This window comes from Strigops habroptila, chromosome 1 (assembly GCF_004027225.2).
Source record: "Strigops habroptila isolate Jane chromosome 1, bStrHab1.2.pri, whole genome shotgun sequence".
NCBI lineage: Eukaryota > Metazoa > Chordata > Aves > Psittaciformes > Psittacidae > Strigops > Strigops habroptila.
In genome coordinates this window covers 20,378,806-20,403,739 of record NC_044277.2, presented here as the reverse complement: position 1 = coordinate 20,403,739, position 24,934 = coordinate 20,378,806, and the positions used below count along the sequence as shown (strand labels likewise).

The window sequence follows — 24,934 nt, the reverse complement described above, 5'->3', positions numbered from 1 at the left end:
CTTTCCCAACTGCTAGCTTATGTGTGGTACTGCTGTAAACCAGCAAATTATACAGCTGGTATTTTGTCTCTGCAGAACTGTACTGTTTTCATTGGCTCAGAGGATGGGTTTTAAGGTATCTGGACACAAACAAGTTACTATGAGCTAAGCTATGGTGTGAATTTACAGAATGTCAGTTAACATACAGTAACTGATTGTGTACATGCTTGTAGCCTGTCTTTGCATTTATCCTGAAGCATGAGGAGTACACTAATCCAGGGTAGTAAGTGCACAACTTTTATTCATATATCTTCACAACATTTTTTGGATCCTCGGTGGCAGAGTTAACTTGGTTATTCATTCTGTGTATTAGAAAACACACAAAACCAAGTAAAAACCCTCCAAAGGCAGAAGAAGCTAGTAGCTGTTAGGGATCTATACAGTAATTTTCACGCTTAACTTCCAGTATATTTGATCCTCAGCTAAATACACATGGAAACTTTCATAATAAAAAACCAAAGCCAGCCTTAATAGCCACGTGCCCTTTCTAGATGAGATTATCAACTGTACCAGTAGAGGGGATGGGATCGTGGAGGAGAAAGTGTAAATTATTAATAAATTAAGTATACACAAAATATGGTATGTGGCAATAGGATCAACAGGAACAAGCAAGTGGATTGCTGAATTAAGATTAAAAATATTGAGCGGTTCTGTAAGATTGTAACTTAAAATTGAAACCAATTCCCTAATCTGCTACTTTTGTTTTTTTATGAAAATGCTTGTTTCTACTTTAGGTCAGTTTTCTGTTAAACAGGAAACTTCTCTGTATTCAGATGTTTTGCTGGATAGTATCCTCCACTCCTTACAAAACTGATTATTTCCCCCTACTTGTAGAATAATCTTTGCTAACTTACTTCCTCCTTAGTTAAGTAAGTGATGCTTTCTACATATTTCTTAATACCTTCCTACTAACAGCAGAGGCAGTTGCTATGGCCAGTAATGCATTTTCCTAAAGAACAACTAAAAAAATAGAACAAACCCAAATCTCCAAAAAATACATATCCTTGACAGCAATTATTGGCATACCAATAAACATCATTATTATACAAATTTACTGAGATGTACTGCAATTTAGTTTATCACTAAGTTAGCAATCAACATATTCTTAACAGTCCTGTCCTTAGACTAAATCAGAAGACATTAATGAATCATTTTTTAAGCCCTGTGCACAGTATTTTTTTGATGACTTAAGAGTATTTCTTCTTCCCAGAGAATATTATTGAAAATAAGGATGTTCAGAGTTGTTATAAACACTGGTTTGAAAACTGCATCGCTATGGGATTACTACAAAACAAAAATTTTTAAAATGTAAGCCTACATTCAAATAAACATTTACTTACTAGTATTTGGTCAGATGTATCAGTGACAGACAGAATCTTGCAGGGGGGGGATTGAGAGAGAGAGAGGGCAGGCAGGGACGAGAGAGAAAATGAATTCAGTGAGCGGCCAGCGTTGCACACAACATATACTTTGGTCTGGTGCTAAAAGCAAGCCAAAAACCACAATGCAAGTCTGTCTGGAATGAGACAAGAACTGGGTTTCATCAGATTGGCAATTATTCAAACCTGAGAATGGACAGCTGTTTTACAAAACAATTAGGAGTTTCCAAACTGCACCCCACCGAGGCAGCATTTTTGTGTTGGATGAGCAATGGAATTTGGAGCATTCTATATCCTAAAATCTGACAAATAACAGAGAGGTGGATTCAGAAGATCTTGCTTGTTTCTTCATGAAACTCAGATAAAGATTTAAGAAAGTTCTGACAGACCCCAGGGTTGCTTTTATATGAAGTTTTCCACTTCTGTAGGAGTGGAATCTGACCAACAATTATCTTAAGACCTGTCAAAACACATCAGTCTGTTATTCCAGGCAGGCCAGGATGAAGTGAATTGCTGCACAGTTGCCTTCACCCAGTCACAGTGCTATTATTTCACAGTTGCAGAGACATCTGCTTCAAGCAGGCACAGCTGATTCAGAGAAGGCAGCAGCAATGCAAGAACATTCAGCAGAAGAGATGTTGGCAGGGTTTTACTATCGTCACGTTCTTTCCTCAAAATACTAGATGAACTCACAGTATCAAAGAAGACTGCTGAACTAAATCTCTCCCAGACCATAAATACAAAAAAAATAAAGGATGGATTCCTTATGAACACAAGCTCCTACCTTTAATTATTTTCTTTCCTAAAACCAAGTAAAAAACCAGACACATTTTCATAAACAACAAAGGTAATACAGCAGGCAGGAGTCACTCTGATTATATTGGGGATAATTCCTTTGTAAAATCCATGAATTCCTTCTTTCCTTTAAAGACAAAGAAAAATATTTAGTTTTTATTAATGTATTTAATAGAAATCAGACATAAAACAAAGCCTGGAATTTTTCTTCTTGCGATCTGAGAGCTACTTCAGGTTAAGAGTAACAATTTCAGAGTAATTTCTTCCTACAGTGTTTGAGCCATAATACATAAAATCTTAACCCATCATTGGTTGCATACTGCACAGGTGGCCAACCTTAGTAACTACAGCTTTCCGTGTGAAAACTCTCACATGCCCTGTGGAGCTGAGGGAAGGTTTATGAGAAGATATACATAGGTGTAAGGCGACAGTTCTCTAAAGGTCCTGCCAGAAGCTGGGACTATACTACAAATGCAGTCATGCCCCTCGGTAATCCAGAGACATCAGTATAAAATAGCTCTGGCTAGCTCATTTCCTCCTGCCAGGAATTTGGATTAGCCACAACTCCCAGCAGCACAACAGTTCTGTCGTACTCTTTAAAAGCCCCAACACAGCCAACTCAATGCTATTTTTTAACCTGTAAGTGAAATTTGCTGAGGAAGAGAGAAGGGAGACAGAATAAACAACAGAAGCCTGCAGGCTACCATTGACCCTCTCCTATCTCCTCCCTTGTCCTTAGATTATTGCTGATAGTGGCAACTTGCACAAAATGGCTTTATACAGCTAATATTTTGTTTGCTCTGAGCTGCACTGATTCTGCAAGTTGGTATGGAAGCCAGTAAACATACCTCTGATTCTGTAAGACTCACTAAGACATAAGCTTTTAATTCTGCATGCCTACCTCCATGTCCTGCAGATCACATCAAACACACCAGAATATGTATTATGTTGATCTTGAAGACGAGCTCGCACAACTTGATAGGGATACGTCGCTGACACAGCAAATATTTTGGATACAGCTGCCATCGTTATGTACTCCACGGTGTTCTAAAAGCAACAAAAATATCAGGCTTCCCTTAAGTGCAGTTTAAATCACCCCGTTTCCCAAAATCTTATTTGATTTTTAAATGTTGAACTAAACAACAGTCTACATTTTCCCCCCAACCACCTTTGCCCAACTTGCACCTGACCAGTTTTCCATGTGTTTAAGACCACCACCTATGGTTCCACAAAGTAAAAAAAACCCATTCCTCCCTCTACAATTCTCAAAACACTTGCCAAAATAAGAAGTTGGTGTCCCTACAGGAAAAGAGCACTAACCAGCAGCTTGTTCCTAAAAAGTGAAAAAGTATTATTTCCTTCTATATGTTCTACATTCCAATTAACTTATCAATACTTTGTATACTTGGCTGTACTACAACCTAGACAAACGGAGTAAATTTCTGCTTATTCACATGCCACAACACATTCTTAATCTTAAGAATTATACCAATTTTGTGTCTGATACTCTGTTTCTATACTTGTTGTATCTCAGTTTCAAATCCTCATATGCCATGAACTGAAGTGCTCCATGTGAAGTTCCGAACAAACCAGGCACAAATCCCTAAAAAATAGGAATAAACCAAGGTTAAACAGCAACGCACAAAAACTATACAACTTGACAGAGCTCAGCTTACACATGTATGTATGTCCTCCATTACTTTAAAATTGTGACTGTATTACTCATCACTGTGCAGTATGACTCAAAGCTGATTCTGTGCTGATACTCTTAATGGCAGACATCACACAAATGTGTAATAAATGTACTTTTCTCCAAATGTCATACAAACTGAAAACATCTAATGAGCGAGCAAGCTAAAACGAGTGGCTTAGGGACTCCTCCTCATAGAACACAAGCACAGGTTTTAAAAAGCTGGCAACATGGATCAGGATTCTAAGAATACAAATCAAGCTGCAGTCTTGCAAATGTGCTGCTCAGTGCCTGCCCCTTTCCAGGACTGACACTAAGCTGTTCAGTTCCCACTTAAGACTGTTAAGGTAACGACAGAAGCTGGTGTCTCAGTGAGGAGGGCCATCAGGAGTGGAGGTACAAAACAATTCTGGTAATCAAGTCCTGGAGATAGATATGTACATGTGTGTATGTATATACATATGTGTATGATACATAAACATTTCCATATTAAAAATGTGTGTATGTACAGAATCATAGAATCATTTAGGTTGGAAAAGACCTTTAATATTGTCGAGTCCAACTGTAAATGTAACGCTGCCAAGTCCACCACCAAACCATGTCCCTAAGCACCTCATCTACACATCTTTTAAATACCTTGAGGGATGGTGACTCTACCACTTCCCTGTGCAGCCTGTTCCAATGCTTGACAACCTTTTTGGTCCTAATATCCAATCTAAACCTCCCCTGCTGCAACTTGAGGCCACTTCCTCTTGTCCTATCACTTGTTACTTGGGAGAAGAGACTGACACCCACCTCACTATAACCTCCTTTCACATAGTTGTAGAAAGTGATAAGGTCCCCCCTGAGCCTCCTTTCTCCATGCTAAATGACCCCAGTTCCCCCAGCTGCTCCAGCACCTCAGTGTCTTTCACACACAGAGTGGAAAGTTGAAGGGCACACAAGGACTTATGGATGACTTACATTAAAGAAATAAATCTAAGCTTTAGATCAATTTGAGTGCATTCCTCACCCTGCTCAGAGCACATCCCAAAACAGCCCAGCAGGGTTTGCAAAGCAGTCTGTGGAATGTTCCCCATTTGTAAGAGGCAGTAATGGACAGTAAGAGTACAATATGAAAGTATTCAGAAACCTTTTATTTCAAAAAAAGTTGAAATGAAGGGGAAAAGTAGGTATTTTCTGCAGTGTCTCTACAAGAAACAGAAGGTTCCTTTTGGAGAAGGACTACCTCAGTTGAAAATGAGCAAGACAGCTGCATGAGTTCTGACAAACACTAATTCTTTTTTTGAAGAGTTGGTCACTTACACTGGAAAAATACAAATAAATGGGGAATTAATCATCTTGGCTAGAAATGACTTAAGGGAGCCAAAAGCTTCCTGAAAACTGTTGCAAAGGGATGATTACAATGGAGTTAAGTGATCAAAATGTGGATAAAAGGACTCAAAGAAACAGAATTTTCCCCAAAATACTGGTATTAAATAGTTTTATCTTATTTCCCATGATCCATTCAGATAAGACAGAGGGATTAAAAGATGTTTTCAGAAACAAAACTCTATATTAGACGAAATCGGAAGCCCCGCACGTTGAATAAAGATTTATCAATATACTACTAAGAGCCTGGAAAAGGAGATGAAAAAGAGAAAGGATCCTGGTAGAAGTCCACTGGAACAGTGTAACAGGACAAAAAGATCAATTATTCCATAAACTCCTAACTTACAGGAAAAAACCAAACAAACCCTAAAACAACAGCAGGCATAAAAATTGCACAGACTTTCTATTACTTCAGAAATTAGCTCTCCTTAAGTTTCCAATATTATATCCATTCAGGAAGAGATTTTCTTCTCATAGTAGAAAACAATGGTAATGAACTAAAAATCAGTGACCATGAAAGGACAAAATGCATTAAGGGCTAGCTAAAGTCCTTGGAAAAAACCCCCACTTCACCAAATGAGAACAAGTGGAGTTAAATGAAACAGCTATGTTTTATCAACTGTGAGCATAATAATAGAATTTCTGTGAAGTTTGAAGACAAAGGGCCACAACAGAGGGAAAAGGACAAGTTTGTTTTTCAGAAATCCTGGATTAGAAAAGAAAATTAACCAGTAATATGAAAACAGAAGAGAAGGAACAAAAAACCCACTCAAAAACTATCAAAAATATCAAAGACAAAATTATCTCGGTCAGCAGAACAAGGACCAGTATGAAATTTATGTAATAGCAGGGAAAATCTTCACAAACATTTGCCCACAAATAGACAACAAAACTGTTAAAAGATGGAGAAAGTAATTGCTTTTTACTTGGAAAGAATTAGAATGATGTATTTATATCACAGGAAAATGAGGTAATATTCTCCCCTACAACAAAAGAAGAATGTTAAACAACACTTAAAAGTGCTAAACTCTTAAAGTTAAGCCAGCAGATTTGGATAACTTGCACCCAAGAGCCCCAAAGCATCTACTGGTGATACTTGTTAAATGAGTACCAGCACACTCTAAGTCTTGTGCTGATGAGGAAAGCTTCCAAAGACTGAAGGACTTTTAATGTCAGGCCAATATTGAAAAATGCATGTAAAAAACAATGTGTTCTTATGGAAAAATGTTTCAAAGTAAAATTGATTCCTTCACAGTAAATGAAATATGTTGGCTCAGGAAGTTTTGGAAAGATATTCCTACTCTGCTTTCTCATTCTTACAATTTTACGCAAAAATCTTCTTTGCCACAAGATTTGATAGAATTTGATATTTATTTTTCATCTAAAATATGACTTTCAAGATCAATTTTAAAATAATTCAACTTCATGTACTTCTTGTTATTTTTTACTTTAATATTCAAAACATATCTTCAGAAGATTTTTGCCATGAGGGCTGGACAGGATCAGTGGTTGCTCAGAGAAGTTCTGCTTGAATTCTTTTTTGGAGGATTAGAACAATAGACAGAATTAACTACATAATTAGAAATTTAGATGGTAAAGCATATAATTCTGAACAGTAGACGGTGGGGAAAAAACTGTGTTTTAAAGTTGGCTTAAACAGCTCTAAGTGTAGAAGGTCCAGGACAAGAGAGAAATGTCCTATGGTTAGCATTTCTAAGGTTGCCAATCACAATAAAAAGGAACACAGGCAAACGTACACACTGGAAAGCCTGTTTCTTGGTGAAGAACAAGCAACTTCATTTGGTCATGTGGTACCCACATCGCTGCCTGAGTTGTTGGTGAGTGCTCACACCAGAGTAGCCTCTGCTATATGTTTCGACAGAATGCAGCAGATTGTCCTTGTAATCTCTTTAGTGTTGTCTTCATTTGGGTTCTCAGCATGCGAAAGACCCAGGTATCAGGGTGCTCTGCTCTGACAACTTGTGCAGAAAGTCTCTGGAAGTATGTAATTATCTCCCTATGCATCTTGATTCCTTCATGGTGAAAAATTATACCATCTTTTATGTCAAAGTTACTTGCGCTTCTACGTATCTGCAGAATCTGGGAGTAAAGATAATATCAAGATGGCCAAATCTCAGTGGATTTTGCTGTATAAAAGTACAAAGACATAGAAAGTCACTTAGCTTACAAGCTACACATTTGCAAGAAGAAGAAAAATAGCGTAAGCAAAATAAATAGAGCTAAATGCCTTAGGTAATAATGGACTGGAAAAAATGCTTTATCCTCAGATCCTTTGCCTATCAAAGGTGAAATGACAATACAAAAGCATCCAATATATCTATTTCATTTGGTAACAAGCACACATTACTGCTAGGATTCTGCTGTTGTTGTTAGCATACTGTATTATTATTTGCAGTCTTGATGACTAGATTTTCCTTTAATCTCCGTATTTTTTCTGCATTTCCTGTTTATTTTACTGTAGCTGTATTTCTAATTGCTGTTTCTACATCTTCGCTGAAACTTAAAATACAAATACAGAAACCTGGAGGCCAGGAAGAACGCTAGCTGCATTCTTGATTGATGTTTTAGTAGTCAGTCACTCCAGACTAGGCATCTAACAGTTTTCCAACAGTTCAGAAATATTTACGTTTCTCTTAAAGTGCCAATGCCTACAATCTTATGATTATTTTACAATGTTTGGTCTCTCCTGCCCTACACTTGAAAAGAACCATACAGCACTCTTAACGTGGATGACATTTAACTTCATGGCAAAGTAATTTTTAGAGCTCAGATCTCTGAAAGATCTACAGGTGTGTTCAAATTTCATAACCCAAGCTGTCTTTTTCTTAGCCTGGCATGCAGCAGAGCAGCTGTGTCCCCAGTCATCTGGCGGATGAAGGCCAAAGGACAAATCCTAACAATGGAGGGTGGGGAAGACCACTGACTAGATGATTACTGGCATAACTGGTGAAGCAAAGGCTCCTGCCTTTTCAAAAGCAGGCCAAGTTCAAGAAGAACAAGTTATTGATGAACACAGCTTCAAATGAACTATAGTTTAATGAATGAACAATACCCACAGAGCTAATAAAGACAGCTTTGATACCTGCTAGAAAAATCAGTGCATCCTGACATTAAAAGTCTTGTGCCCCAAAGGACTGAAAGGAATTGCTCAGACCAGTAACAGCATCTTGTTCAATAGAGAGCAAGATACGGAATTGCTTGGACAGAAATACCATTCTTTAGAAGAGTAATCTCAAATTCAGCAGAAAGAAATTACTTTCAGATTTTATTTCCAACTTGTGGTGGCATTCTCTGAGATTCCCTTATTTGCTATAAGGAACTCTATCTGAAATTAAGATTATGAGGAAAAAGAAGACATTCATGTGCACTACAGCTCCTGCAACTTACAGAAATTAACAAAACTTCAGCTGCCACATTTCAAATAAAGCAAGAAAGAGAAAAAATAAAGACTCCCCCAAAACTAGAAAACAGAGGAAGGCTAAGGCATGTGCAAGTCAAAAAGACACCTGAAGAGGTACCTTTTTCCCTAGTACAGACAAGGTTGAGAGAATCCTGACGTCAAGTCAAAGTTGCTCAGTGTGCATAGATATGTAGGTCGCTCGGGACCTATGTAGGTCACCTGCTTTGCAGATTTAAACAAGTAATTTGCTCTTTCAAAGGAAGTACCTGCTTTAATTCCTCAATTGCAGATTTACACTACAAAGAAGTGTCTAGTGCCAAAGGCAACACATACTACATGCACAAATAATCTGAAAAGTAACTCAATGGAAGGACATCTTAAAGCCTAACAGATGCAAGAAATTCAAACTTATCTACATGGAACAGAGCAGACACCCAGGCAGGCAAATCAGAAATCCTGACAACTTCGATTTAGGAATAAGCGAGGTGCCTTGTTCCTGGTGTCAGAATTTGGCATCCATTAGTATGTGGCATACTAGTCTTTCAGCATAGGAATGATTCTACTTTTCGCTGCAAACAAAATAAGATAATATTCAGTAATCAGGACAATTCCTAAGAGATAGTGTTCTTGTTCTATAGCATTACTGGCAGGAGAGCCAGACCAAACTAAAATAGGTTTCTTCACACCTTCCAGGCACTGATGAATGCACCTTGATGTCATGGCCTGAAGGAAGGAGGAGGTAAAAAGTCCAAATCCAGTTGCCATCTGTTTCTCTAAATTAAAGGGAATAAAACCCCCACACATATGCAGACCATATTTAGAAGTCTGCAAATTTTATGGATCTAGAGATGACAGATTACAGACCTCAATAACCAGAGGGCAAATGAGCAGTTGTGAAACCGTCCACTGTGGAAGAAAAAATTAGCAACTGCTTAAGTGATATGTTATGTTCCATAAGATGTCAGAAAGACAGAGATAAGGGATGAAATGGAAGAAAGCACCGGCAGTAAGATAGATTACACTACTGCTGTCCTCCTTATCCCAATTATAATTATAAGAAGGCTCAAAAAAATTAAAAAGCAGCTTGTGGTTTACTCTCATTTTAGCACTAACATCCAATAGAAGCTGGCTTAGTCATCAAGCTTATACTCTATTCTTCAGTGATTTCCTACATTTCAACAGTATAATAGCTTTTCTTCTGATTAAGCCTTTTTGCTGTGGTTCTTCAGTGGGAAAGAAGACTCACAGAATAAAAGTCAGTGAGCTAATGCAAAAAACGACTTGCATTTTTTTTGTAGATGAGTATTTACAAGTATCACCATGCTACTGACCTGTGCCAGCCAATCCTGGAATTTTTCTTAAACTTCATTACCTTATATAAGCCACGTACGCCTTCCATCTTGTATATCTTTATAAGAGCATCACACATTCCTCTGTATTGCCGCTTTGACGGGTCAACACCAGCGTTATATTGTAGCACGAGTCGTGTCTTTGTTACCCATATTGGGTTGGTAAAGCAGAGAGTCATGGCTCCTGAGGACAGAAGTTAGAGTGATTGGTATGCTAACTCCAAAGCTTGTCCTAGTTTGTTCAGTTCAGTGTAACACAGGCTTCTACAATGACAAAGCTACTTATCCTACAAGAGTACTAGCATTACTTAAAACAGGTGAAGTTTATGCCCACCATTGTTTTACTCTCTCAGCCTTCAGAGCTCACAATCAAGCCCAATCTACTCCTTCGGTAGAGCATATGGCTTTTTGAATATTCCTAGTACACTCCTTTTTTTGCCTCACCTTTCCACAGTATGTAGTGCAATCTGTAGTAGATAGGAAACGAAGCAACTTCTTAAAATACTCCAGATTATCTAAGTTATTCTTTTGGTATACAATGGTTCAAAATTTAATGGACACCTCAGTCATCAGAAATTTGCTTAATCATACTGGTGGGTTAACAGAAGCAACCTGCTACAGCTTTATAGGTTACTGAAAATACAGCTGTAAATCACTATTTTCCACATCAAACAATATGCCTTATATTTCAACATTAAACAAATGGTCCAACCCTCTAATAAAGTCTTCCTAATTGCCTAGATTAAACACAACACAGAAGCATGACAAGAACATATGTTAGTAACAACATATTACAAGTCTTGCAGATAGAAGTTGTATTTTTATTTCAGATGTTTAGTTTCTAAGAAAACTTGGACCATAGATAAAGGCCAATTTGTTTATTCTATTAACTTCAATAGGCCTTCTCTTTTCCAGGTCTAAGTGTTAAACATTTAATGAGTTACCAAGCCAATAGCAGCTACAGTTATATTTTGGAACTCAATATATTACTAAATATGGAAAACACTTATACACAATGAAAACAAGGTCAAAATGGATTTTGACAACTGCTGTTTCTAAGCAACACTGAAGAGACCACAGTGATCCATCTATTCATCTTAGACATTATTAATTTATTTACAGACAATAAATGACTGCATTTGGACTCGAACACTTTACATTTGCCACCTGTAACAAAAAGCAGCACTGACACACAAAGGCAGGGAGCAACATATGGAAAGGCTAGAAGCAAACACTAATCTTCTCTGCATTTAAACTCACCAGCCTCTGCAGCTGACACTAGGTGTTCAGTTGCACTAAGACTTTCCAGCTTCCCTTCCTTCTTGTAAGCTTTGATGGCACTGTAACTGGAAAATGTAAAATATATTTTAGCAATGGTGAAAACAAATTTGTATAACTTAAAAACCCCACAAACAACAAAACATCTCACTTAAGATAATGGAAAACATTAGACGGTACGCAGCCCTTGAAAACAAATATGTAAGTAAGCTATATTTGTTTAGTTGATTAATTGATCTCTGAGCAGTCACCTCTTTAAAGTGAACTGTGGTAATACATATCTAAATTGATAAAGTATTATTACTGTCAGTATCAGTGGGCCACATCTTGAACCAGCTGTTGGATCTCTAGACTTACCTTCTAAAAAAACCCAATTAGACAGCCTCCTTTTTATTGAAAGCAACAGTGACAGGTATCTATCTTGTAACTTAAAAATACACCGAGCTTTCTTCTCTCGATCCAGTTTCTACTCTTTATGGATTGAGATACTTGTAAGAGGAGCTGAACCATCAGTAGGAACCTATAGCAAAGCTTGAGGACTGAAATAAACAGTAGCTACTGCTAAGCGAGGTTTTATAGGTGCACCAACTAACTGTTCCCTAAAGTGTTACAATTAATAGGGGTCAGCAGTAAATCACGTCACAGCTAATGAAGTAGAAAAAACTTGAGTATTAAAAAACGGGTTTATAAGCAAAGCCGAACAACTCGCAGAAACAATGAGAGACCCAGCTATCACTAAAATTATTCAAAATCAGTTAAACATTTAGCTTGATCCTGTTGTCTAATTCTTAACACATCGGGATAGGCTTTTATTCTTTGTGAGGTTTTAAGCACAGTGTATTGGCACTTATAGAGGATTTTTCATGACTGATGTCACAATCTCTCAAGTTTCTTAGTATTTTCACAGCATCAAGGCAATGCACTGTAGTTGACAAAGTACATCAACGTAAGGCAAAGTCAGCTCTCTGACTCAAATTTCTTAAGTTCTAAACCAGCAAACCATAATAAAGGGTAACAGACCTGTACTTACTAAAAGAATCACAAGTTTATAAGCCACGTAGCACATTTTTACACCCCCCAAAGAAGATGCAGTGTATATCTGAACATCACACTGCGCAGGACATGACACATTTTACAGTTCTACTTACAAGAAAAAGTAAAGTCCCCAGGAAGCCCCAGCTCCCAACATGTTTGGTGTTACCCCTTGATATAAGCCTCGTAGTCCTTCATGCTTCCAGACAGTGGTCATACAGTGGAGAATCCCATTGTATTTTGGCCTCAGCTCCAATCCATCGTTTACTATGAAAGAAAGAAATTACACTGAAAAAAAACATTTCAGGAAGTATGAAGCTCAGCTGTGTAAAAGCCTCCATAGAAGTACACAGCCTACAAAGCAAGGTGCAGATGAACATGAAATCTAACTGATCAGCTGTATTTTAAAAGTATCCTTTTAAAAGCACGCAAGAGTTGGGGTTTACACCTTTCTAAGTCTAGACTTTAAGAACTTCAAAAAAAAAGAAAAAAAAAGAAAGAAAGAAAAAAGAAACACAAAGACGAAAAAGAACTTTTAAGGTCTGCAAATGGAAAGTTCCCATTAGTCTGTCAAGGCTAAATAAATGCACTGCTGTGCATCTTTGGGGAGCAGCAGCTTTGAAGTTGTCTGTCTCTTCTTTTTAGCACTCCAGAAATTTTACATCACATTTCAAGTGATACGTGTGGGATCTTTGACAACACGTTTCTATAAGGAGTTTAGACAAGCCCCAAATAACAACTCTCAAATTCAACCTTCCCCTTTAAAATGCTTTCTGAGTACTTTCAACAGGTGACGTCTCACTGATTCCAAAGTCCGTTTTTACCACAACACTCAAAGGTTATTTCCATCAAAAATTCCTGTGTTCTTCTATTCTCATTGAATGGATTTGTGGGAAAACACCAAACAAATACACTTCTCCCACCCAATAACCAAACAGCTGGTTGTCCAAACATTCAGAAAATATCACTGTCAAAAAGATAAAAACAGGCAAATTTTTGCTTCACAGATTTCATTTAGAACAGAGATGTTCACACAACTTAAAGAGTGGTAACTGCTATTGCTCCTACTGTAGCAGCAAATGAGTAAGTTGATTACTGATGATGTGTGATATGGCACATGGGGAGATGACAAGAGGTAACAGACACAAGCTGGAACAGAGGGAATTCCAATCAGAACTTTTTCTTCATGAGAGTGATCAAATACTGGAACAAGTTGCCTGAAGAGGCATCTTTGGAGCTACTCAAAACTCCAGCAGACAAGACTTAGCAATCTGGCCTATACACACCTTATGTGAGAAAGGGGTGAACTCCACAGCTCTTGTCTGACCTAAATGACTCTATGATGCCAACATAGCAGCAGCTTTCATTCTTTATATAGACATAAGGATAGATTGCAGTTTTACTGAAAATTAATCTCCAAGTTTCACTGTCAGCAGTTTTTGTGTCCCAAACAAGATTAATCCTCATAATAATGAATTTCTGTTTTCTGTTCAGTGCCACATTTACTATTCATTCTCCTTTAAACCTGGTGTACAGTACTGTATGCTGTGACAGACTTCAGGACTAAAGACAAAATGGTTTTTCTGAGCACAGTGTGACAAGGCCTCAACACCTTGACAATCACTCAAAACTAAACGACAAATGCCTCCTTTCTCCCTCCTGAATGAGCCCTGCTAGACCTTTCCCAATGACCTTTGGGTTTTTTTACCATGCTGCCATTAGATCAGATTTATAAACACATTCAACAACATGAGAAATCAGAGATGTGAATGCAAGTCTGTCTGTCAATGATGCTACTAGAATCTTCACAACGTTGATTTCTGGTATCAGCTCTTAATTCGTGGTTGAAGACAAAACATAGGAATTGTTATTTTCAAACCAGATGAGCAAGTGACCTCCAGAAGTCACCTAATCCACTCCCCTGCCCAACACAGATCTCATTAGATCAGGTTACTTAGTGATATGTCCAGTCAGTTCCTGAATGTTTCCAGGACTGAAGAAATTACAGCTACTCTGGGTAACCTCTTCCAGAATTTGACCACTTTCACAGTAAAAATCCTCTTTCCTAAAGTAACTGGAACCTCCCACATACCCACTTGTGCCTGTTGCCTCTTGCCCTCCAAGAAGAATCTGTCTTCACCTTCCGTGTCCTCCAACCACACGGTCATGCACTACAATAATGTCTCTCCCCAGCCTTCTCCTCGTGAGGATGAACCGATCCTGATCCATCAGACCATCCTCCTCTGTCATGTGTCCCTTCAGCAGTTTGGCAGCCTCCACTGGAATCATGCCAGTCAATGCCTTCCGTGTGCTGGTGAGCCCCAAACCAGACACACTACCTCAAATGCAGTCTTACAGGTGTGAGACAGAGAGAAAGCTGCTGGCTACACTCTTCATAACACAGCCCAGGACAGGCCCACACTAGGATATGCAAGAAAGTGTTTAAATCCAATTTTGCAAAAAGCCTGTTTGGAAATAAAATGCTTTCAAGTTTTGTAAAACTTCTCTGTGATAGTTCATTATTTTTGAGATCTTAAACAGCCATGGATCCACTCAAAATAATAATCCAAAGATACAGCAAAATGTTTCAACCTCTGTAAAAGAAAATACGATAAAAAGGCAACGTTTCTCATGTTAACAGCAAAATCACTAGGGAGAAGCAGACATGTTTCCCTGCAGAACACAAACAAGTTAGAGTTTTCTGCAAAACAATATCTCTACTGTTAACAACCAAGATTATTATAATACTATTGTTACGCTTTGAGCATTGAGACTCTTTGGTATAAAGGTGAACTTTGAACGCTGGCTTGAGACCATCCGCCTGTTAAAAACAGACAATCTCGCTGTGTCCTGTGGCACCGACGGTCATGGAAGAGAGGGAGAAGCCCGGTCAGCTCTCAGGCCTGCCTGAAAACAGCTTGAGGCTCACAGCACATATTTTATAGTCCCTAGAAATGACAAGAAGATTAATTTTTGGGATCTGGGAGGGAGGGGAAAAACCACAGACCATTCTTTCGGCCTACGGCCTGTTTATTCACGCCGTGGGGCTACCTGCCAGCGCCCGCCCCTCATGCAGCCGCACACGGGTTTGGGCAGAGGCGTGCGGGCTCATCGGCTGTACCCGCCTCAGAAACAAGCCGGTGGGTCGCTGGCTTGGAACCGGCGAGCTTGGCGAGGTGTGTGTGTGCGTGGCACAAAGCGCGGTGCGTGACCGCAGCCCTCCGGGGGCGCCGGGTTCGGGGGCTGTCCCTGACCGCACCCCCGACTGCGGCAGCGCGGGGCCCGCAGCGTGCGCGGCCCGGCCGGGCCTCACCTGCGAAGCGGATCTTGACCAGGTCCAGCGGGTGCAGCACGAGGGTGGAGAGGACGCCGCCGCTGAGCCCCGCCGCCAGGTTCTCCAGCTGCACGTGGCGGAGCAGGGACCGCGCGGGCGGCGGCGCCGCCGCCGGGGGCTCGCGCACGGCGCACGCGGAACCCGGGGCGCCCATCGCCAACGGCGGCAGCGGCAGGGGGCGGGGCTCCCTCCGCCCGTCCCCCCGCCCGCCGCGGGCCGGCAGCCGGTCCCGGCGCCACGCGAGAACAGCCCGCCTGGCGCATCCGGTCACGTGGGGGTGTGTGTGTTGGGGGGGTGCGGGTTACCGGCAGCGCGGCCCGGTGCGCGGAGGCAGGATGAGGGTCAAGGTGCTGAGCCGCAACCCCGACGACTACGTCCGAGAGACGAAGCTGGACCTGCAGCGCGGTGAGCGGCGCCGCTCCCGGAGCACAGCGGGGCTCGGCCAGGCCCGGCCCGCCCCGCCTGCCGCCAGACTGGCATGGCCGGGGGAGAGAGGGAGGGCGCTCAGGCGTCCGCCGGCCCCGGCCCGCCGTGGAGCTGCCCCCGAGAGAGGGTGCCAGGCAGCTGCCAGCCTGGCGGGGTGCGGCCTCGCCTCGCTCCAGCCGCTGCCAGGCTCGGCCGGTCGGCGGAGGAGGCGGTGACGGTGGCCGTGCGCATGCGCGCGGGGCCGTGAGGCGGTGGCGGGGCCGTGGGGCGCGAGGCGGGGTGCGGGCGCATTGCGGTATGGCCGTGCCGCGGGGCCCGGCTGGGATCCCAGAGCGCGTCCTGGGGACGCCGGCAGCGCGGGGTGCGGGGTCGGGGGTAGTCATGGCTCCGGCATGACGAGCTTACTCGTAGTTCTACCTGGGACACCCTTTACAGTCTTGTGCACTTGCTGCCGTTCCTTTCCTCGTACATCTCATCCTGCTTCTTGTGTACCCCTCATTAAACCTAGCAGAAGTCGTACAGGTTTTGTACTTGGTTTAGATGCAGCAGCTGTAGCCTGGTAGTTGAGATCATAGAATTATAGGCTAGTTTGGTTTAAAAGGGCCCTTGAAGATCATCGAGTTCCAACCTCCCTACCGCGGGCAGGGACACCTTCTACTAGACCAGGTTGCTCAAAGCCCCGTCCAGCCTGGCCTTGAGCACTGCCAGGGATGGGTCAGCCACAACACCTTGGGCAGCCTGGTCCAGTGCTTCACCACTCTCACAGTGAAGAATTTCTTCCTTATATCTAACCGTGTTTAAGTTTTAACCCATTGCCCCTTTTACTGTTGCTACAGTCCCCGATGAAGAGTCCCTCTTTGGCATCCTTGTAGGCCCCTTTCAGATACTGGAAGGTTGCTGAGAGGTCTCCACGCGGCTTCTCTTCTCCAGGCTGAACAGATGAGGACTTTCCACACTCTGTTCTGCTCATCCTCCACAGAACTGATCCTATACAGTCATGTCAGTTTCATCTCTGTGACATGAAAGAAATAAAGTTCGGTTTCTGCCTGGTGACGGAGTTTGTGAAATGGCCACCCTTTGTCAGAAAGAGCAGGAATAAAACTCTGGGCATCTTGAATGCACTAAATCAAACTGTTTTGAGCAGGATAATAGACCTGTGTTATTTTAAATTGCCTATCCTTCATTATTGAATTGAATTAGAGGTAGGTGGCTATTTTGTGCAAAGCAGCATCACAACTAGTTTTTTATAGTTATTTAATTGTGGTTATATATTTATAACATGGAAAAATATTATTGAAGTTACCCACTGGGACAGTAGCTGAATAAATCTTAATTTTCCAAGTGGGATTTGTGTGTAAGCTGTTAAATTTTCTGTCATGTTACAGAGTGATACCCAGCTCTTTCATCAGAGATTTTAGAGGTTCTGATATGCATCAAATAGTCTTTGGAAACTGGCAGACTCAACTAAGCATCAATTCTTAATGAGCAATCTGTTGTCAGTTGCTCTGCTGATTTTTCAACCTTTTTGCATAAAACAGAATGAAAGAGACAAAATCCAGAAGTACAGTGTCAAAATGCGCTGTCTTTATTCATTATAAGGTGCATTGCAGGCAGATGCAGAGAGACCCTTGCTTGAAGCTTGTGTGATCTAAACACTCCTGCCCGGGAAACCAGATAGCATTAGCAGAGGACCAAGCTCATGAAACTAATGAGTCTCATTTCAGAGCCAGGGCTGGCTTGCAGGTGATTGAACATGAACACTGCTAGGTTGCCTCTCTTTGTGTGTCTTCATGTAGTTGTGTCCTTTTTGTGTACTATATATGTTAGAGTTTCGTGGTAGGAGGTTGGTATTGTGGGGTTCATTTATTTTGCCTTGTGGTGGTTGGTTGTTCTTGTTTTTGGGGCTTTTTTTAATAATAGTTGCAAGATATCTGCAGCTTCCAGTTTGTTGTGTACATTCATATCTTCCCTTGGAAAGGACATCAAATAGTTTCAGGCTTCATTAACTTAGAGTTTATTAGGTGGTCATACTAATGATCCCACAGAGCAGTTTCAAAGTAGTAGGAACAGCAGTAATCTCAGTGTGACAGAAAATTCTCCACAGCAGGAAAATTGAAGAGAACTTCTGAATTCAGCTTACTTTGAATTACACTACATACCGTGGGTTTCTAATGTGTGTGTTACTCTTATTGCAGTTCCAAGAAACTATGACCCTGCATTGCACCCTTTTGAGGTTCCACGAGAGTACGTAAGAGCTCTGAATGCAACAAAGCTAGAACGTGTGTTTGCAAAACCCTTTCTTGGCTCACTTGATGGCCACAGAGATGGAGTTAACTGCATGGCCAAACATCCAAAGAGTTTGTCTACAGTGCTGTCTGGAGCTTGTGATGGAGAGGTAAGCTGTAGTTACAAACCACAGCAAACAAGGTACCTTTCCTCCGTTTTTTTCTTTCTCTTCTGTGCCTTTGTTTCATTTTGTTGTTTTCAAATGCCCCATGCTTACCTTTTGTGTCTTTGTTCAGCAAGATACCCTATCTTCTCTCAGAAGGTGTAGCTTACCCAGTTTGGGCCAGTGTTTCTCAAACTGCAGGTTGTAATCTGCCAGTGCACAAAGGCAGCACCTTTCAGTTGTTCACCTGTGAGCAGAGGGTGTGACGATCAACTCCTCAGGATGGAGCAGTGAATGTCAACATTTACAGTCTGTAGTGACTGCTTTTTGCTGCCCAGGTGATGCTCTTTCCCTTGGAGAAGTTAAACTGCTGCGGATTGAGAAGATTATATGAAGTCAGATGAGCTAGGGGAAAGGGGCACACAACTAAAAACTTTCTGGAATAATAATTTGTCATATTGTCTAGAAAATGCTAACCCTGTATGTGTTTGATTATTTTGCATAAATGTTACAAATAGCAGGCAAGGACACTTCAGTTGGAGTCAGTTGCAGAAAAAAATTGCCTGTCTTTTCTGTCTTCTCTATCCTCTCTTGCACTGATATGGTTCATTTGATAGTACTTGTATATTTTAAAGGTGTCTTCTGGGTAGCTGGTTGCTTTGTGCTTTTTATGGAAGGTGCATATGTCATGCAGTGTAGTGTAAGGTAGATCAACCTTTTCAGAGAGGAGGGGAATAAATTTATGTGAAACGTTGGGCAGATTTCTTATCCACTGATAAAAATGAGTAAGGTACTGGGTACTATAAATACATACAAATAGAAAAACTGTCCTCCATTTCTTTTCAAAGCATTTGAGTCCATTTAAAAAATAGAAACCTCTGTGAGAGGTGGGCTTCTGTATAAAAGGTAGCACAGTCATTGGACTGAAAACGTTCTGTTGGTTGCAAAGGCTGTTTCCTTGTGCTTTTCTTTTAAAGGGATATTTTTTGCTAAAATTACGACTGCTGCTATCTTTTAGCAAGAAAGCTAGCTCAAAAATAGGAGAATGCAAATTACAGTAAGTGTAGAGCTTTGGAGAGGATAAGAAGGAAAGAGGCACGCTTGTAAATTTTTTTTTCAAGAAGGGAATAATTGAGTAGTTTTAACATCATAAAATCTGGCCACTGTCCAAGCCATCCATGCCATTTCATGACAACATGTGTGATCTCTTGTACTTGAATTATGAATTGCAGTTGTGGGCTGCAGAAAACTTAAGTAACAACAGAGTATTTTTCTGTTTTTTACAGGTTAAAATTTGGAACCTGACCAAACGACAGTGTATTCGTACTATACAAGCCCATGAAGGGTTTGTTCGAGGCATATGTGCTCGTTTCTGTGGTACATCATTCTTCACTGTAAGTATAACGTGTCTCCTTAGTACAGTGTGGCAGTACAGAGTGCCTGTTCACCATCTGGTTTCCAGTGAGCAAATTACTCTCTGCCATACAATATTTAAATACTGTATGAATACGTTTATTAAATTTGTCTGAGAACCTGACAGTTCTAGTTCTTGTGAAAATGTTGTTGATGCTGTGATATGGGTGTTATTCAAGACTATGGAAGGGATAAATACCAGAAAATTGGTAATGGGTGGTCATATAATTAAACCTTGAGTAAAGTAGTTTTCATTAAAGTAGGACGTAGCTTATGTTCATTGAAAGATGTAAAAAAGTAACCATTTACATATACTATGTATTAAAGATAAGCTGAGTAAGTCAAGATGGTCCCATGTTAATTAAATTTTATTAACTTAATGACAGCTGATTCACTTGCATGTAAACCATCTGGAAATAGCATGTCTTCCTGTTTGCATTAAAAGCAATTACAAGATGAAACAATAGAAAGAATTACTTTTGAAGACTAGAGTGTCCTGAGGTTTTGCTTCTTTTGAGCTGGGCATAGAAGAGTTATTTTCACTACTACATATTTATCTTTTCTGAAGTATGTATCAGATCATGAGGACAGAAGGTAGGATGTAAGGGAAGTTGCAGCAAAAAATTCTAAGTGACTCCAAATTAGAATTCCCTTTTGACAATCCCTCTGCTTGAAAATTGAGAGAGGGAAAGAAGAAACAATAGTAGTGCTGTCAGGAAAGGGAAGTTAAACTTGTAGAACTAACAGTTTTACTTGGTGAGTTTGCCTGATCCAGGTCACTGCACAGCTATGCAAAAACTTGTGCTGGCATAGTGCAAGACATAGCATGGCATTAGGAACAGGCAACTGGAGCAACTGAGGTCGAGAGTGCCTTTTAGTTGTTTACATGCTCATCAAAATGACATCCAGAAGATAATTTGCAGTTTAAGGTGCCATTTGATTAAAAATGACATAATGTAGCCTGAAAAAATAGTCATTGTTCCAGCTCACCTTTTTCTGTTCAACCCTGGAAGTATCTCTTTTGGAAACTGGAAAACATTTGTGGATTGAGATAAAGACAGTTGAATAGGTAAGGAAAACATAGTGGTGGGGGCAACAGTGACAAACAGGAAATCAGTCACCTCCTTTCACAAGCAGACAAGTCTCTGAGCAGCAGCCACTTTGAAAGCCAGCCCCTGCCTCACTTTCTTCTTCCACTACCTCAGTTTTTATTGCTGAGCATGATATCCATGGTCTGGAATACTCCTTTGGCCACTTCAGGTTATCTGTCATGTCTGCATCCCCTCCCAGTCTGTTGTCCACAGCTAGCCTATTTCTTGATGGGAGTGGCAGGGATGATGACTGACAGACTGTGGGAAGCCTTGACACCCTGCAAGTACTGTTCAGCAGTAGCCAAGGTTAGTGCTGTATCAGCACTGTTAGCCACAAATCCAAAACACAGAGCCATATGGGCTGCTAGGAAGAATGTTAACTCCATTCCAGCCAGCCGATGTACATGCGCCTTCTCAGTTTCTAGCAAAGTAGTATAACAAGGAGAACTAATCTTCAGCTTGGAGGTATAAAAGGGAACAGTGAACGGGCAGGAGAGAATGCTTCTGTGTGTACCGTAGATAATTATCTTTTGAAAGACTGCCTGTACTTAATTGCAAAATACATCTTATAAAATAAACAGAATATATTTATGTAAAAATGTACATGCTTTCTCCAATATTTCCAGGTTGGCGATGACAAAACAGTGAAGCAGTGGAAAATGGAGAGCCCAGAATACGGAGAAGAGGAGCCGATTCATACAATTCTTGGAAAGGTAGTAAACCTAAGTTTTGATTTCCGCACCGCCCCCGATCTCTTTTTTTGAATTGTTTGAACCAATTTTTATCTAGCTTTTGGAGAAGAGACAAACAGTTTGGTACCACCTGTTATCATAATGATATGTTGTAAGGTGATGGCATGAAATTTTATAATGGCACTTTTATAGTTTCTATTATGTTTATTTTACATATAAGCAGAAAGGAATATCTCAGATGCTGTCAGAGACTGCTTAGATCTATCTCTACTAGTCATCCCTTTCCTGTGAATTGGTCAGATCTTTCTGAGTCTCCTCTTCAGACCTGTTGTCAGTGCTTAGTCTGCATTACATAGCTTTGTTTTCATGGCAATACCTTGCAGCCATTCAATACAAAAGTTTAACTTTATGTCTTTTTGACAAAAGCAGATTAAAAATATATACTTCAGCACTCTTTATTATAAGCTTATTTTAAGAACATTAAATGCTTTCTGTAAATAGTTTGAAACTCTTCAATTATCGTAACATCAGTGGAATCTGTTCAGGTCCCCATTGAAAGTTTGTAAGTACCCTTAAAATTTCCATTTGCTTTAAAGTTAGCCAGGTCTTTGTAAATGGGCTTCTAATGCTGACTCCATTTAAATGAACAAGAATTGAATGCATCCATATTAAGTGAGTATATGGAAAGCTAGTCTTTTGTGTAAGAGTATATCTGGTAGCAGGGTGACTTGGTTTTCAGTAATATAAATGAATAAAAACATGGCAGACTTGATATGCAATGATTTGTTGATCTTTTTTGTAAAAGAACATACTTGCATATTTAAGTATACAATTACTTTTGTAAATTGTTTTGTTTTTTCTTTTAAAGACAGTGTATACAGGAATTGATCACCACTGGAAGGAAGCTGTTTTTGCCACCTGTGGCCAGCAAGTGGACATTTGGGATGAACAAAGGACAAGTCCCATGTGTTCTCTGACATGGGGTTTTGATAGCATAAGCAGTGTAAAATTCAATCCCATTGAGGTAATGTTTCTGTTATATATTGGAAATGAGTATTTTTCTTGATCAGTATAAGATCTAAACTCTGTTAACACCATCTTTAACGGCCTTTTCCAAGTTTAGATTTTGATATACCTTTTAATATTTAGGGGAGTGTATACATATATATTTTTTTATGCCTATATTGCTTTGGAATGTAGTACCATGTAGTTTAATCTTTTCGTCTTTTGTCTCTGTTAGTGGGGGAGAGGAGGAAGAAGAGTAGGGTGGTCTCCATTCTGCCCACAGGAATACAGACCCCATACCTTGTAGTGGTTATGTGCCTGCGGAGCTCCCGTCTGCTCCAGTACTGCGCTCCCTGTAACCAGGACTTCTTCCCCTCTCTATGGCAAAACCATTGCATTTGGTTTTCTGCAGTAGCTCCTATGTATCTCTTGGCTGGGCTGTGTTCATAGATGAAGTGTTCATGAGGAAATTGCTTGTTAATTTTGAAGTAGAGAGGACTGGGTAGATTCTGAATCTTACAGGGGCAGCTATTTAAACTGTGCTGAATAATTAGGTGCACAGAAAGAATGATGAATGTATTTTCTTGACTGAAAAAGGAACTATTTCACTACCAGCTTTGTGGAACTGTTTAGGTATCTAGCGTGAGCTGTTAACCATGTTTTTATAAGTGTTAAGAAGACCATACATACTGGTTTTGTTGTTTTGTTTTTTAGACATACCTTTTGGGAAGCTGTGCTTCTGACAGAAATATTGTGCTATATGATATGAGAAAATCAACTCCATTAAAGAAGGTAATCTTTTTAACAGAAGCTGATGGCAGTAATAAGCATACTGAATGTGAAAGTTGGTGGTTTAGTGGTGGTCTTGGCAGTCCTGGAGTAATGGTTGGACTTGATCTTAAAGGTCTTTTCCAACCTAGTTGATTCTATGATTCTATGATTCTATGACGGTAGAGAAAGGGAAGCTCTGAACTGTGAGTTCTCTGAGTTTTCATTGTCTAATACTGAGTCTTTTAACTGAGTTGCTGGGATTTAAACCATGCAGAGTTAGAAGGGCCTTTTTCTGCATTCAGATGGGCTGTCAGGCTTACTGTTGTAATTCTTGATAAAGTGCCTGAGCTGACAGCAATTTCACAGTAAGAACTTTATGTTCCTGTATTGCATTCTGTTGTGTGATTTTTTTTTTTATTTTTTTTTTTTTTTAATTATTATTTTTTTTCTCCTCCTTGCCAGAAGGAAACAATGTAACTTTTAAGGCATTTCCTTTCCACCATAGGGGAACCTTACTCTGCATTTGAAAAGGTGTTCTGCTTTTACATGGAGATAAACCCTCCCTATGCACATAGTAAAAACATTCAGAAATCCTTTGCAGTAGAATCAAAATTGTATTTATATGCAGAGTTTACCAATGACATGAGAATTCTTCTTTATCTTTAAGAGAAAGTATGTGTTTATGTAAAACAAGAAGCCAGTAATTCATATTAACTGATCAAATTCAGTAGTTAGGAACCCCAGAACTAACTTTAACAATGTTCTTCTTGAAAAATGATATTCTGGCTTGTGAATATACACTCAATATCCTTCTAGTATGTTATGTACTGTTGGCAATTACACTGGTCTGATACACACCAGAACACTATAATGGTACTTTAAGTTGGCCATAGAACAGGAATGTTGTTGGCATAACAATATTTCTTTCTCCCTGTTTCCCAACAATTTTTAATAAAGTTTCATTTGGTCCACTGAGACAGTGCTTATAAAAATTGTGATACCAGTTGGAGTCTCGAAATGAACACAGCCAATGAGGTAGATCTTGTAACTAACTTGTACTTGAAACTTACAATTACAAGATCAAGTTAAAAGGGTGTAGTTGGAGCCTTTGTGACTTAAGTTCGACTCTAACAGAATTTTACCTATGTATATATGCTAAATATATAAAAGTATACATACATGTCTGCACATACATTATTTGTGTATTTCCTGCTATAGAAGTAAAATGTAGATTAATACTTCTACTAGGAAATGAGGAATTGTGGAGAATGAGAATCATGATAATAAGCACACACTCATAAAATCACAATTTTCTTGAGGGGAGGGGTTCAGTAAAGATAATGATATTAATTTGCTTTGAGATAATTTTCATTATTGTAAAAATTTCTAACTGTCCAACTGTGTTTTCTTATATGTATGTAAATTCATGGTGTTTGGTCTAGAAAGCTGAGAACAAAAA

The 24,934-nt window shown here is 40.0% G+C and overlaps 2 protein-coding genes across 4 annotated transcripts in view; one reads left to right on the top strand and one right to left on the bottom strand.

The window, feature by feature from the left end:
• Positions 1-70: 70 nt before the first annotated feature.
• On the bottom strand, positions 71-15,996 carry SLC25A32 (solute carrier family 25 member 32). Of its 3 annotated transcripts, XM_030481913.1 has the most exons (8): positions 15,668-15,996; positions 12,471-12,621; positions 11,305-11,390; positions 10,068-10,228; positions 3,703-3,816; positions 3,115-3,260; positions 2,203-2,340; positions 71-1,878 (listed from the first exon to the last, which is right to left on the bottom strand). In XM_030481913.1, exons 1-7 carry the CDS (start codon positions 15,840-15,842, stop codon positions 2,205-2,207), a joined length of 969 nt encoding a protein of 322 aa, XP_030337773.1. In that variant the 5' UTR covers positions 15,843-15,996; the 3' UTR covers positions 71-1,878; positions 2,203-2,204. The 3 variants fall into 3 exon arrangements, with proteins under 3 accessions (XP_030337773.1, XP_030337762.1, XP_030337782.1); XM_030481902.1 differs by having other exon boundaries at positions 738-2,340; XM_030481922.1 differs by lacking the exon at positions 15,668-15,996 and adding an exon at positions 14,447-15,594 and having other exon boundaries at positions 1,527-2,340.
• The window catches only part of DCAF13 (DDB1 and CUL4 associated factor 13), a 21,901-nt gene continuing 12,869 nt past the window's right edge, over positions 15,903-24,934 (top strand). Inside the window, exons 1-6 of the mRNA XM_030481888.1 lie at positions 15,903-16,093; positions 18,310-18,509; positions 19,790-19,897; positions 21,634-21,720; positions 22,568-22,723; positions 23,419-23,496. Of these exons, the coding sequence (XP_030337748.1) occupies positions 16,024-16,093; positions 18,310-18,509; positions 19,790-19,897; positions 21,634-21,720; positions 22,568-22,723; positions 23,419-23,496 (699 nt within the window). The 5' untranslated portion in view covers positions 15,903-16,023. The remainder of the gene's footprint in view (positions 16,094-18,309; positions 18,510-19,789; positions 19,898-21,633; positions 21,721-22,567; positions 22,724-23,418; positions 23,497-24,934) is intronic.